Source organism: Aspergillus aculeatinus (assembly GCF_003184765.1).
Source record: "Aspergillus aculeatinus CBS 121060 unplaced genomic scaffold BO66scaffold_16, whole genome shotgun sequence".
Classification (NCBI taxonomy): domain Eukaryota; kingdom Fungi; phylum Ascomycota; class Eurotiomycetes; order Eurotiales; family Aspergillaceae; genus Aspergillus; species Aspergillus aculeatinus.
Window position 1 is genome coordinate 211,283 of NW_020291485.1, and position 14,017 is coordinate 225,299.

Sequence of the window (14,017 nt, forward strand, 5' to 3'; positions counted from 1 at the left end):
GATACCGGACAAGCTTGAGTTACTTATGCAATACGTGCTTGAATGAGCACCACAAACCCAGGTCCGAGAGTCGTCATGTACAGGAATGAATGACCAATTAGACGAAGAGCCCTGGTTTCATGTATGATGAGCTGAGTCTTCTTGTATATCCACTCATAGAAGAACACTACTATAAGCAATCTGAAGCCGGCCTCTCTCTCTTTTACAGGACGAATGGTCCACCATTCAAGCCACTTAAGTAGCGTGTCTTTCGATAATATGTAAGTAAGATCTCTGCTTCAACGGTTCGACTACCCAAAAGTGCAACCTGTAAATCTTCTACGTACTTGATGATCCTCTCGATGTCCTATTTAGCCGAACGCCCATTATTCAGCTTCATTTGGATTATTTGGAATGTCTGTCGGACCTTGCGCCCTGCAGTCAGCTTGCTGTGCAGTAACTAGCTTGATAGTCCTGTACTGTACGTATCCGATACCTTGAATACCGATTATCAACCGTCATTCCACAGACCGGCATCTTCTTCTACCCACCCGGTATTACCAGCCGATACGCCACCCGGTATTTCCCTTTCTTGGAAGCGCACTGATGCCGAGCGACTCATAGAATGCTTGAGAATGAACCACAACTCAAGCATAAGCCATTCTTTGCCTCTATTCACAATGTGCTCTCTATGCTTAAGACGAGGTATAAGAGAGAGCAGTTCTTCTCCTCGAGCTCAGTCTTGTCTGTCCAACATTGTATCATTCTATCTCTCCACTACTGCCTGCTCTTTCTATCCTCTGACCATTGACCGTTGATCCTCTCGTTGTGCATTATGTCCGAGACCATTGAGACGGATGTCTTGATCTCTGGCGGTGGCCCCGTGGGTCTGCTTATTGCTTACTCACTGGCACTACAGGGCGTGGACTCTCTACTCGTCGGTAAAGCACTCCTTACCCTTTCTTCTGTCACAGACATAGCCTAACAATAATGGAAAAGAACGACATGACAAGGCCCACCAAGCGATGTATGGCCGTGCAACAACTCTCTACCCTCGTACCCTCGAGATGTTCGATCAGCTGGGTCTTCTCGATGAACTGAATCAAATCGGTTACGTTGCGCGCAACAGCGTCACCTATCGCAAGGGCAAGCGCGTTACCTCCCGAGGATGGCACATCATGTTCCAGCGCACGTATGGCACCTTTCTTGACTACTGCCTCAACATCCGCCAGAAATACTCCGAAGAGGTGATTCGGGGCGCTTATGAGAGCCTCGAAGGCACGCCCTACATCGGCTGGAAACTGGAGCATTACACGGTCGACGACGCTGCGAAGGATGATTATAAAGTGACGGCGAATGTCACAGAGGTCAGCTCGGGCAAGAGCCTGACGGTGAAAAGGTATTTGGTTATTTGGACCTGACAAATGATCATCGATCCCGATTGACATCTGCCAGCAAATACATCGTCGGTGCCGATGGCGGTCATTCCCTTGTGCGTCGTCTCGCCAATATCCCCTTCGAAGGCGATCAGACCGTGTTCAAGTGGATTCGCATTGATGGCTACTTCAAGACCAACATGCCTGATGCCGATGTGGGTTTCGCTTCAATCGAATCCGAGGCCCACGGCAACGTACTCTGGGTCCAGCTGGATCATGGCGTCAAGCGTATCGGCTTCGCGATGACGGCGGAGATGCTCGCCAAATACGGCGACAATTTTACTCTTGAAGACGCCAAGGCGGAGGCCGTCAGAGCTATGGCGCCTTTCTCACTGGAGATCGAATCTGTCGAGTGGTGGACCTTGTACGGGTATGATCATGTCTTGTCTACGCTTTTCAAGTTGCGCAGCCCACTAACCTTCTGCAGTATTGGCCAGCGAGTGGCAGATCAATTCTTCAACAACGATCGAGTCTTGCTGGCCGGCGACGCGTGCCACACGCACTCGTCCGGTGCTGCTCAGGGTATGAACACGGGTATTCATGACGCCGTGAACTTGTCCTGGAAACTGGCCGGCGTTGTCAGGGGCTGGTACGGCGCCGACATGCTGCAGAGCTACGACACGGAGCGTCGTCCGGCCGCACAGTACCTGATTGAGCTCGATAAAGCTTTCTCGGCGACCATCTCCGGCCAAGTTCCGGACAAGTACAAAGGGCACTGCATAGACGCCAACGAGCTGTTCACCAAGCTCTTCGATGAGACTATCCACTTCAACATCGGCCTCGGGATCCACTACGACGAGAACCTGATCAACAAGCCCCCTTCAGCGACTATGAATAATGCGGGCTGGAGAGCTCCCGACGCTCTGGTCTATGCCCCCGGCTCGCGCCTGCCCACCCGTCTCTTCCATCTGACCAAGAACACCGGCGTCTGGTCCATCCTGGTCTTCGCTGGACAGCCGGAAAGGACGAAGGCGACCCTGAAGACGGCCGTGGAGGATCTGGGCAAGCTTCGCGTGGCATTGCCCCCTGGGGCCGTTCGTCTCTTGACCCTGGTCTCGCAGGCTTGCAGCGGAGGTGACCATGTCTTCGAGACTCCGAGAGCGGGCAAGCTGTACTACGACGCGGAACGGTCCGCTCATACCGCCTACACCATCTCCGACTATAATGGCGGTCTGGTGGTGGTGCGCCCGGACGGCATCCTGGGCTTCGCGACTCACTTGGATGATGTAGAGGGTGTTGCCGAGTACTTCAGGGGCTTCATGACGTACTGAGTGTGTGTATTTGGAGAGCAGTGTCTTGTTTATTTGGGTGTTTTTTTGTTCAAGAAAGAGTATTGGAGCGATGCTATGTTGTAGACATCGATAGACAATTAGACATAGAAATGATAGAAGTTATTTTGACTCATAGTTAGGATGTGCCCTAAGTCACTAGACCGGCACGTTCATTGCTACCCTAAAAAGTTAGTCAGGTTGGGTTTCTATGAGTACGGTCGACCATCATCAGTAACTAATTTAGGCCTAGCTTATGCAGCACTGCATTCCGTCGGTGAGCTTGAGCCCCGAGCAGTAGAAATCAAGTTTACCACGCTCTTACTCCGTAGAAGATTTGAGATGAGATCATATTTGATGAAGGGCAGTCGAATGAGTCAGCGCTTTATCTCTAACTAGCTACTACTTCTTAGTTCCAGAAAGTAGTTAGAAGACAAAGTAATAGTCTGTAAAGCAGTATTTCCATAGATCTTTTATCATATTTAATTATGAATACATAAGTCAAATCAACAAGACTATTGGATAGCTGTTAAGAAGGCTTCGCCATATTATTACAGTATTGGATCAAGGTTCGAAACCCAAACTTGTGCCGGTTGGATGGGCAATACTGCCGACGGTTGCCGCCCATCGGACAGTGGCGATCGCCGGGGAAAAGCGATAAAAGCGATAAACCGAGTGGGGAATTCGCCCCCCTCCTTCCCCCTTACCCCGATAAGACCCCATCATCTCTTCATACAACAGCTATTACTAACTAACTAACTGCCTCTCACATCATTGATCATTAACTTACTCCTTTCTACTATATTGTACGATTCCTGTATGCTACACCCCTCTCCTCCATCTTGGTTCCTTCCTCTCTCGACACTATTCCACAACTTCTACTCCTACTTCATGCCAGCGTTGAGTTAGTTACCCCGCATCAACGCTGGTTCCGAGTGGCGGTTTCTCCACCCTCTAGCAAAATCGTCGCATAGACACATTTGTTCGGAGTCCACCACAGCCAACACAGCAAGATGGCTCCTGGAGTTCTGAGTTCATCACCACCGACGGTGCCATCCAAGGCCGTCTCGCTGGCTCAGCTTACCGAAGATTGGGACGACACTATTCGGTTCTACCTCAACGGCACCAAGGTTGTCCTCGACTCGATCAACCCCGAAACCACGTTATTAGAGTATCTCCGTGGGATCGGCCTGACGGGCACAAAGCTAGGATGTGCAGAGGGTGGCTGTGGTGCCTGTACGGTGGTATGTCTTCTGAAGGAGCCCTTGGATCTGGTCATTGCTAAGTTCATTCATTTCAACGTTAGGTGGTTTCCCATATCAACCCCACCACGAAAAAGCTATATCATGCATCCGTGAATGCTTGTCTTGCCCCGTTGATTAGTGTGGATGGAAAGCATGTTGTCACTGTGGAGGGGATCGGCGACGTGAAGAATCCTCATGCGATCCAGCAACGGCTAGCGGTTGGTAATGGTAGCCAGTGTGGGTTTTGCACTCCTGGAATCGTGATGGTGCGGCACTTCGATATGAGATTGATGGATCATGAGCTAAAACGTTGGATATAGAGTCTTTATGCCCTTTTGCGCAACAACTCCGAGCCATCGGAGCATGACGTGGAAGAGGCTTTCGATGGAAATCTTTGTCGATGCACCGGGTACAGACCGATCTTGGATGCAGCTCAAAGCTTTTCTGCACCAAAAGGCTGCGGAATGTCTTCTGCAAACGGAGGATCAGGGTGCTGTATGGAGAAGAAAGGCGACTCGGGAGGGTGTTGCAAGGAAACGCCTGCCGCCTCGGTCAAGGACGAGAAAATACAGACCTTCACGCCACCCGAGTTCATCGACTATCGGCCAGACACGGAGCTCATCTTCCCACCTCCTCTTCGAAAGCATCAGTTCCGAGCTTTGGCACTGGGAAACAAAAAGAAGAAGTGGTACCGGCCAGTTACACTGGAGCAGCTCCTGGAAATTAAGGCGCTGCATCCCGACGCTAAGATTATCGGCGGTAGCACGGAGACGCAGATCGAGATTAAGTTCAAGGCTATGAAATACAGTGCCTCCGTTTATGTCGGCGACATACAGGATCTGCGGCAGTATACACTGCGGGACGACTGTCTCGAGCTTGGTGCCAATGTTTCCCTGACCGACCTCGAGAGAATCTGTGACGAAGCGCTTGATCGATACGGAACTGTGCGCGGGCAGCCATTCAACGCCATCAAGAAGCAACTTCGTTACTTTGCTGGACGACAGATCAGGAATGTTGCTTCTCCTGCAGGTAACTTGGCTACTGCTTCACCAATCTCCGATCTCAATCCAGTATTTGTTGCTACGAGAACTACCCTCATCGCCAAATCACTAGGCCAGACCATTGAGATACCCATGGATCAATTTTTCAAAGGCTACCGAACTACCGCTCTTCCTCAAGATGCCATTATCGCTGCGTTGCGGATTCCAGTCGCGGCTGAGGAGGGAGAATACATAAGGGCCTATAAACAATCCAAGCGAAAGGATGACGATATTGCCATTGTCAATGCAGCTTTACGTGTCTCCCTTTCGGAGTCACACACCGTCAAGAGTGTGAATCTTGTCTTTGGTGGTCTCGCACCGATGACTGTCTCGGCACGAAACGCGGAAGCGTTTCTGGTTGGCAAGAAATTTCCAAATCCTGCGACACTGGAGGGTACAATGGCCGCTCTGGAACAGGACTTTGACCTGAAGTTTGGGGTTCCTGGTGGAATGGCCACTTACCGCAAGTCTCTTGCCCTGGGTTTCTTCTATCGATACTATCATGATGTCTTATCCAAGATTGAAGTCAAGAGTGCGGATATTGACGAGGACGTCATCGCTGAGATTGAGCGGGCCATTTCCACGGGAGAAAAGGATCACGAAGCTTCCGCGGCGTATCAACAGAAGATTCTTGGAAAAGCCGGTCCCCATTTCTCTGCACTCAAACAAGCCACGGGAGAGGCCCAGTATACCGATGACATTCCAACATATCAGAATGAGTTGTATGGTTGCATGGTGCTGTCAACCAAGGCGCACGCCAAGCTCCTCGATGTTGATCCAACCGAGGCCCTGGATATTCCTGGGGTTGTTGACTACGTGGACCACACAGATCTCCCAAATCCAGAAGCCAACTTCTGGGGAGCACCAAATGCCGATGAGCTTTTCTTCGCTGTCGACGAGGTTAATACTGCTGGTCAGCCAATTGGTATGGTTCTAGCGACATCCGCTAAAATTGCGGAGGAGGCTGCTCGGGCCGTCAAAGTGAAATACGAGGATCTGCCAGTGATCCTTTCGATCGAAGAGGCCATCGAGGCGGAATCATTTTTCGAACATTACCGTTACATCCAGACTGGCGATGTTGAGAGCGCCTTTGAGAAGGCAGCTCACGTATTTACGGGCGAATCGAAGATGGGCGGACAGGAGCATTTCTACCTGGAGACGCAGGCTTGCGTCGCCATACCCAAGAACGAAGATGGAGAGATGGAGGTCTGGAGTGGGACCCAAAATCCGACGGAAACGTAAGTCTTGCTGCGTTGTTATTTCTTCCAGACCCGATGCTGATGCTGCTGCAGACAAACATATGTCGCCCAAGTTACGGGGGTATCAGCCAATAAGATTGTGTCTCGGGTGAAGCGTCTCGGTGGCGGCTTCGGTGGAAAGGAAACCCGATCAATCCAGCTGGCCGGTATCTGCGCGACGGCTGCTGCGAAGCTGAAGCGCCCAGTACGGTGCATGCTAAACCGCGATGAAGACATCATCACCTCGGGTCAACGCCATCCCTTCTACTGTCGCTGGAAGGTAGCCGTTGACGGAGAGGGCAAACTCCTCGCCCTTGACGCGGATGTCTACGCCAACGGCGGCCACACACAAGATCTCTCCGGCGCAGTCGTGGAGAGAAGTCTTTCACACATCGACGGTGTATACCGTTTCCCGAATGTCTACGTTCGGGGCCACATTTGCAAGACCAACACCGTCTCAAATACCGCATTCCGCGGTTTCGGTGGTCCGCAGGGCATGTTCTTCGCTGAGAGCATCATGGAAGAGGTTGCGGATCACCTGAACATCCCCGTGGAAGATTTCCGGCTCCAAAACATGTACAAATCCGGCGACAAGACACACTATAACCAAGAGCTCAAAGACTGGCACGTGCCGTTAATGTACAACCAGGTACTCGAGGAGAGCTCTTACGCCGAACGTCGAAAGGCCGTGACGAAGTACAACAAGGAACACAAATGGTCGAAGCGCGGAATGGCGATCATCCCCACCAAGTTCGGTATCTCCTTCACGGCACTATTCCTGAACCAGGCCGGCGCTCTGGTCCACATCTACCACGACGGCAGCGTACTCGTCGCCCACGGCGGCGTGGAGATGGGCCAGGGTCTGCACACGAAGATGACGATGATTGCGGCCGAAGCGCTGGGCGTGCCGCAATCCAGCGTCTTCATCTCCGAGACCGCGACCAACACGGTGGCCAACACCTCGTCGACGGCCGCCTCGGCGAGCTCGGACCTGAACGGCTACGCCATCTTCAACGCGTGCGAGCAGCTCAACGAGCGCCTCCGGCCCTACCGCGCGAACATGCCCGGGGCGACGATGAAGGAGCTCGCGCACGCCGCGTACTTCGACCGCGTCAACCTCTCGGCGCAGGGCTACTACCGCACCCCGGACATCGGCTACGTCTGGGGCCAGAACACGGGCCAGATGTTCTTCTACTTCACGCAGGGCGTCACCGCCGCCGAGGTGCAGCTCGACACCCTGACGGGCGACTGGACCCCGCTGCGCGCCGACATCAAGATGGACGTCGGCCGCACCATCAACCCGGCCATCGACTACGGCCAGATCGAGGGCGCCTTCATCCAGGGCCAGGGCCTGTTCACCACCGAGGAGAGCCTGTGGCACCGCGCCTCGGGCCAGATCTTCACCCGCGGCCCCGGCAACTACAAGATCCCGGGCTTCCGGGACATCCCCCAGGTGTTCAACGTCAGCCTCCTCAAGGACGTCGAGTGGGAGAACCTACGCACCATCCAGCGTTCCCGCGGTGTCGGCGAACCCCCCTTGTTCATGGGCAGCGCCGTCTTCTTCGCCATCCGCGACGCCCTCAAGGCCGCCCGCCGCCAGTGGAACGTCCAGACCGTCCTTCGATTGGAGAGTCCGGCGACCCCCGAGCGGATCCGCGTGAGCTGTGCGGATCCGATCATCGAGAGGGCGCGCGTGGTGCCGCAGCCGGGCGAGAAGAGCTTCTTTGTGGCTATCTAGTTGGAGCCTCGCAATTGGGTGTGGGCTTTTTGGAGGCGGTGGGGGGTAATATTTCATGAATCTGACGACACGCACATACCGGCATGTAGCAATCTATTCACTCATCAATGCATCATTTCGAAAATCTTTGGATCATGCAATGTAGAATACACTATCGTAGCCACGTTCTACGGGTATATCACGCGAAGCCTAAAACGAGAGGTAAGGAGACGGGCAGCGCTGGAAGTGGAGAAATCACCCGCCGGAAAACTGTAGACAAGACACAAAGAAGAAAAGAAGAAAAAGAAAAGGCTCAGCAACTGGACTACCACCTCGTCCCGCCCTCACGGAGCGAGAAGAAGTGGATTTCGAAAGGAAGTGGAGAAAGGAGTTGTTCAATGCTTCTCCATCCCATACTCCACGTAACTGCTGCCCCGCAGATCCGACACCCCGTCCACACGTAAGGCGTTCCTCTGGCCCGCGAACCCGACCTTCTCATCCGGGTACACCCCTAGACCTGCAGTTGTTGTTGTGGTATTAGTCGATGCGGTTGTGGTACTCATGGTGGTGGCGGGTCCCCTCCCCGTCTGCGTCGCGACCTCGTACCGCGGCGCAGCAGCAGCGGCGTCATCATCACTGACATCCAGATCGAAGCGCTGCTGATGCTGTCGCGGCATGCTGGTCAGGGGCACATCGATGAACCCTGCATCACCGGGACCGAGGCCGGGATCCGGCCGGGAGGAGACGGGGGCGGGCCCGCCCTCGCCGCGGGTCTTGTCCTTCTTGGCGAATAAAATCAAGGCGCGGGTGACGCCGAAGAGGGCGTTGACGACCCAGACCAGGAGGATGAAGGCGGCGATGATGGTCTCGAGGCGGAGGCCCTTCTCGAAGGCGGCGATGACCTTGTCGACGACCTCGGTGATCTTGTTGGAGGTCTTGTCGCCGGCCTCGGCGAGGAAGCTGTCGTCATCGGAGGCAGTGCCGTTGATGGAGGCGGCGGCGCCGCGGGAGAAGACGTCCTCCGGGAACAGGGGGAAGTCGACGTGGGCGTGGTCGTGGACCCAGGTGAGGCCCTTCTGGACGCTGGCGACCTTCAGGCCGATCAGACAGTTGAACACCTCGAGGAGCGGGTCGTAGAGGATGGTGTCGCCGAAGGTGCCATTCAGCACGTCGATGGTCTTGTCGACGAAGGTGTTGAGCGTGTCGTTCAGCGCGGTGGTGCTGGTGTTGACCCACCCCAGCACGTTGGTGTTGATCTGCGAGTCGACGTGCAGGATCGCCGTGTTGGTGTCGTTGGCCCACTCCGCCGAGCTGTTGGCCAGCGCCGCCACGACCTTGTCGGCGAACTGACCCACTTCCTCGGAGAGCTCGGGCACGGTCCGCTTGACGGCGGACAGGAGCACGTACTGGCACAGGCACGAGAGGAGCCCCGCCAGCGCCAGGCACAGCACGAACAGCGCCGCGGGCGTCGTCGCGTACGCGATCGTCCACCGCACCAGGATCTGCGCGCGGCTGTTGCTGAACCGGCTGGCCGCTTTGATCCCCGCCGCCGCCGTGTACGGCCGCGACACGATGTACACCACGTCCATCGGGTCGTGGGCCTCCTTGCGCACCAGCTGCGAGCGTTCCTTCATGTGCCGCCAGCGCCGGATCTCCTGCCACGCCATGGGGACGCAGGCCAGGATGGCGGCGATGACGAGGATGGCGATGAAAATCTTCCGCGCCGTGAGCGCGGCATCGGTGGCGCCCTCGAAGAAGGAGTTGATGCCGTCGTTCGAGTCGCAGAAGGTGAGTTTCTTCTTCGCCGGCACCGAGAGCGCCGACGCGTTGAAGCTGTAGTTCCCGAGGGAGCCATTGACCAGCTTCTTGACCTCCTCGAATGGGAAGCGAAGCACGTTCTCGGTGAAGTTGCTGACTTCGTCGAAGGTGGGGATCGAGCTGTTCAGCTTGTCGAGACTGGCGTCGATGGACGAAGGGAGGTGGGCGTTTTCGAGGCTGTTAATGGAGTCTGTGAGGTTCAGGGTCGGGACGCTCGTGCCGACTGCACTGAGGACGGTGTTGACCTTTTCGAGGAAGCTGTTCAGCGTGTCCTCGAACGTGTCGACGGTCTTGCCGATGTCTTCGCCAACGGTCTTGATCGTTGAGTTGAGGAAATCGGCGGCGTCTTCCAGGACGCTGACTCCGATCTCGACAGCGCCGCGCACGACCAGCGTGAACAGGCAGAGATAGGTCTGATACATGACCTTGATGAAGAAAATGACCAGCTCTTCCACGGCCGTTAGCGACAGCGTCAGCACGCTTTCCAGCCCGTCGATGGCCGCGTTGACCGTCTTCACCGCCACCTCGTTGACCCCCTGTGCTAGATAATGCGGCATGGAGGCCATCGTGCTGCCCATGGTTTCCACGGATGTACATGCCGATAGTGCTTCACTCTTGGCCTTGGCCATGTCGCTCTCTATGCTCGACACGGCCATCAGGACTCTGACCAAAACTAAGAGCAGCAAGATGGTCCATCGGTTGATCCATGACTGTGACAAGCGGGCGCGCAGCCCCAGGTAGGGTGTGATGCCGTCCGGGTGAAGTGGGATGATCCGACCAGAGCCTCCAGTATGATCATGGGCGCCGTAAGGTGGCAGTAGGGGGAATATGTTTCGTGCAGGTCCGAAGATCCCCATAATGGCGATCGACTGCGAGTCTCGCCGAAAGTGCTCGTTTGACTGCAGACACAGAGTATGGCTGCCAATGGAGTCCCAAGCAAGTCTAGTATGCACCGAAGGGGAATGAGAATAACAGAGAACAGTAAGAAAGTAAGAATAAGATAACCCTCAGCGAGTTATCTCAAAACTCCACAAGCAAGTCTATGATGCAGTGTCTAGTATGTCGTGGTAAAGGTTAAACAAAGGGAATTATCGTATCATTTAAGAAGAGACCCAGAGAATGCAGTGTCAATAGGAGGGATTAACACAAGAAAAAGTCCATCATTCAAGGGAGTGCAAAACAATGGAGACCCAAACAGGGGGAACCAGGCGGGCAGTCATTGTATAATATATGGGTCTTTGCTTTCCACCAGGAGAGCTCTGCGGGATAAACACATTCATGGCCGCTGCAAAAGTGAGACAAAGATAGTAAGTCATGATTGTTTGGGGCTCCATCGCCGCGCCAAAGGAGGCTGGCTACCACTCAGGACAGCGGTACGGAGATCGCAACAAAGACCAAAGACCTGATGGGGGTGAGCAGCTAATTTCGAAATCTTTTCCCTTCTTTCTTTAGGTAGCTTGGTTTCATCTGGCGCAGAGATCGTTCCCGTGCAGACAAGAAGATAGACTTGATGATCTGATGGGTTTCTGCAGCAGTGGCCCGGCCGAAGATAGTAACGGCGCTTAGCACTTCAGCCCAGCGCAAGGGCTCTGAGCCACTCATTTTGATCAGTCTTGAAGGAGAATCGACCCGGAGCCCCACAGCGATCGAAAGACTAAATTAGCCATGCCATCGTGTTAATGGTCTTTTCTATCTGGGGTTGTTTGGTGTTGAGTGTTGAACCGAGACGGCGCTTCCTGGGCTGTGGTGTTGTAGGCAGCAGGCAACGGGGGGTTTTCTGTCATTTGACTATCCCTAGAGGCATCTGAGACTGAGCACCTTGAAACTGGATACTTAGGATATTGAGTACTCAGGCATTGATAACTGTCTTGGTCGATGACTCAGATGATGGTCTAAGTCTTTGCTTGTCATAGAAGTGTAGGTAGTTGCCAGAGACCGGGAATCAGCCTGCGACAGAAACAGAGACAAGACTAGCGGCACGTGATGGCGGGCTCTTCACTGCGTGCTTCAAACTGCATCAGGAGTTTGTCTTTTCTTCTCTTGCTGATAGGCATGATCTTACTTATGCGCGTCGTACTTGATTTGCTAGAATGTAAACCGTGGACACATGGACTCATTCGATGTCATCTTCAAGGAGATAGCTACTGCCACGGAATCGGCTTCGATATAAAGGAGTTATGCTTGCATTGAGTACATCGCTTAGTCTTAAGACATTCCGAATAAAGACTGTTAACAAACACAGTCCTCGTAATTAAGCTCAGAATCCTCTTGGACACACAATCAAGCCATAATTTAGCAGCGTATTTCAGTAGTATCTTGTAGTGTAGTGAATTATGAACGCAGGATGGCAGGGCTCATGGCAGCCCCGTAAGGGACCCGCATGGTATTGCAGTGAATAAATGAAAAAGGGTCCTGAGCAACGGCGTCCTTCTTTCTCTCGTGCGTCAGTCCATCAAAGCCGTCGGTCACCAAGCCACCAAGAACAAATACATCGAACTGGTCAACTGCGGTGTGAGCTGAAGCAACAATACCGGTATATCAGCACACTTGGATCTACCAGACATATTAGCACTGACAAAGGACAGAAGTCAACGGCGAAGCCGAAAAGAGAGAAAAGCTCACCAAGCAGATTGCGCACCTGATCCGCTTCACTTATCCTTGCTCTTTCAGATCGTGCAGACCCAATGTGATGTCAAGATGGCACAGAGTCCTCGAGGCAACAAGCAGAGAGCAGTAGCAGCAGCAGGCTCAGACGAGAAAGCCGCGTCCTCCAGCTTCCTGGCCGAGCTTGACCACGCACTGGAGAGCCGGTCAGTCAGTTGGTTACAGGCCGTGGAGTCTCTCAGCCAGAATCCGTCAACCGAACCGCCAGGTCACGGGATCACCAAGTCGATCGAACAGACAACCATTCACCACAACACAGATCAGAAAGATAACAACACAGCGGGATGTGACGAAAGCAACACCGCCTTTGACAACGATATCTCTGGTTTCGAAAGCAGTGGTGCCAGTACGTTCTTCCCCTACACAACCATCACTCCATCCCTCCATGCCCCTCTCACCTCTACTTTCATCCATACCCAGTACGATGGGTCGTCCAGCCAGACTAATGGAGTCCGTTGGACAACCTACAGGCAGTCAAGAAGATGTCTCAGTAGACAGGAGATCTCGCGCTGAGGCGATAGACTTGCTCCGCGCGAGAACAGCCACTCGTTCGACTCCCACTTCAAGCCCGACCCCGACGCAGACCCCTTCGACACCTGTTGTGACGGTGCTTGATACTACACCAGTTAACGCAGTTGATTCATCTCATCTCCCTCCTACCTACTCTTCAACCGAGAACCCAGCTTTTGAGCAGTCAGCCAGCCTGTCTGTTGCATCATCTCCCAAGGTTTGACCTTCTGAACAATTATTCGTCTCTTCTCTTCTAACCTCCCCACAGGCTCTACCATCCGAGCAGCCAGCGACCTCACCTCTTTCTCCAGGATCTGAGGACAAATCTTCTGATCACATACTGAGTCCACCTGTCTCATCGTCTCCCAAGGAACAACCTTCTGCGGAGCCCCTGAGCGAGCTCGCTCCTGCAGCATCTGTGGGTATATCCAGTGAGCATCCAGTGAGCTCGCCTGCCATATCATCACAGGATAAGGATTGTGAAGAGCCTTTGGGCGTGTCGGCTCCCATAACATCTGAGAGTAAATCTTCTGAGGCGCCAGTGGCCACGGCTAGACCTTCAACACCCGAGAACAAACACTCGAGCTTGCCAGCCCGTGCATCTCCATGTAAGGTTCAGACATCTGAGCAGACATTGAGCTCACCTGTCCCTTCAGTCTCCGAAGACGAGCCTTCTGAACAGACTTTGAGTCCACCTGTTTTTTCAAGCTCTGATGATAAGCCTTCTGAACAGCCTTTGAGCTTACCTGTTCCTTCGAAGACTGAAGACAAACTAGTCGGCTCAACTATCCCTTCGCCTCCCAAAGATACCTCATCTGAAAAACCATTGAGCTCACCCACCCCCCCAAAACCTGAAGGCAAACCTTGTGAACAATCAATCAGCTCAACTACCCCTTTACCACCCAAAGAAACCACCTCTGGAAAACCATCGAGCTCACCTCTCCCTTCAAAATCCGAAGAGAAACCAGCTGACTCGACTGACCCTTCGACATCTGAAGACAAACCTTCCGAACATCCACAGCCACAAAGTCCACCTCTTCCAGCCTCCTCATCTCTCCCCACCCAGCCATCCGAGCCAGAACAAAGCCCATCTAAAGACCACT

The 14,017-nt window shown here is 53.7% G+C and overlaps 4 protein-coding genes across 4 annotated transcripts; 3 read left to right on the forward strand and 1 right to left on the reverse strand.

The window, feature by feature from the left end:
* Positions 1-814: 814 nt before the first annotated feature.
* Positions 815-2,740, forward strand: BO66DRAFT_346866 (pentachlorophenol 4-monooxygenase; the record flags this gene model as incomplete). Its single annotated transcript, XM_025644595.1, has 4 exons — positions 815-920; positions 979-1,378; positions 1,435-1,785; positions 1,843-2,740. The coding sequence occupies 4 exons, from the start codon at positions 815-817 to the stop codon at positions 2,684-2,686; spliced, it is 1,701 nt and encodes a 566-aa protein (XP_025505352.1). The 3' UTR covers positions 2,687-2,740.
* Positions 2,741-3,424: 684 nt separating this feature from the next.
* BO66DRAFT_427809 (putative xanthine dehydrogenase HxA) lies at positions 3,425-8,054 on the forward strand. Its single transcript, XM_025650369.1, has 4 exons — positions 3,425-3,927; positions 3,990-4,193; positions 4,248-6,205; positions 6,260-8,054. The coding sequence occupies exons 1-4, from the start codon at positions 3,697-3,699 to the stop codon at positions 7,941-7,943; spliced, it is 4,077 nt and encodes a 1,358-aa protein (XP_025505353.1). The 5' UTR covers positions 3,425-3,696; the 3' UTR covers positions 7,944-8,054.
* A 4-nt stretch (positions 8,055-8,058) lies between these two features.
* On the reverse strand, positions 8,059-10,597 carry prm1 (pheromone-regulated protein PRM1; the record flags this gene model as incomplete). Its single annotated transcript, XM_025645447.1, has 2 exons — positions 8,059-8,439; positions 8,482-10,597. The coding sequence occupies 2 exons, from the start codon at positions 10,595-10,597 to the stop codon at positions 8,318-8,320; spliced, it is 2,238 nt and encodes a 745-aa protein (XP_025505354.1). The 3' UTR covers positions 8,059-8,317.
* A 1,840-nt stretch (positions 10,598-12,437) lies between these two features.
* Positions 12,438-12,917, forward strand: BO66DRAFT_437153 (uncharacterized protein; the record flags this gene model as incomplete). The annotated part of the gene is made up of 1 exon (XM_025650966.1): positions 12,438-12,917. The coding sequence occupies one exon, from the start codon at positions 12,438-12,440 to the stop codon at positions 12,915-12,917; it is 480 nt and encodes a 159-aa protein (XP_025505355.1).
* Positions 12,918-14,017: the final 1,100 nt, after the last annotated feature.

Excerpts from the sequence above, each read along its gene's own strand:
- BO66DRAFT_427809 (XM_025650369.1), top strand. The coding sequence starts at position 3,697 with ATGGCTCCTGGAGTTCTGAGTTCATCACCACCGACGGTGCCATCCAAG. Across the intron at positions 3,928-3,989 it reads GCTGTGGTGCCTGTACGGTG|GTGGTTTCCCATATCAACCC; the intron begins GTATGTCTTCTG and ends TTTCAACGTTAG. Across the intron at positions 6,206-6,259 it reads ACCCAAAATCCGACGGAAAC|ACAAACATATGTCGCCCAAG; the intron begins GTAAGTCTTGCT and ends ATGCTGCTGCAG.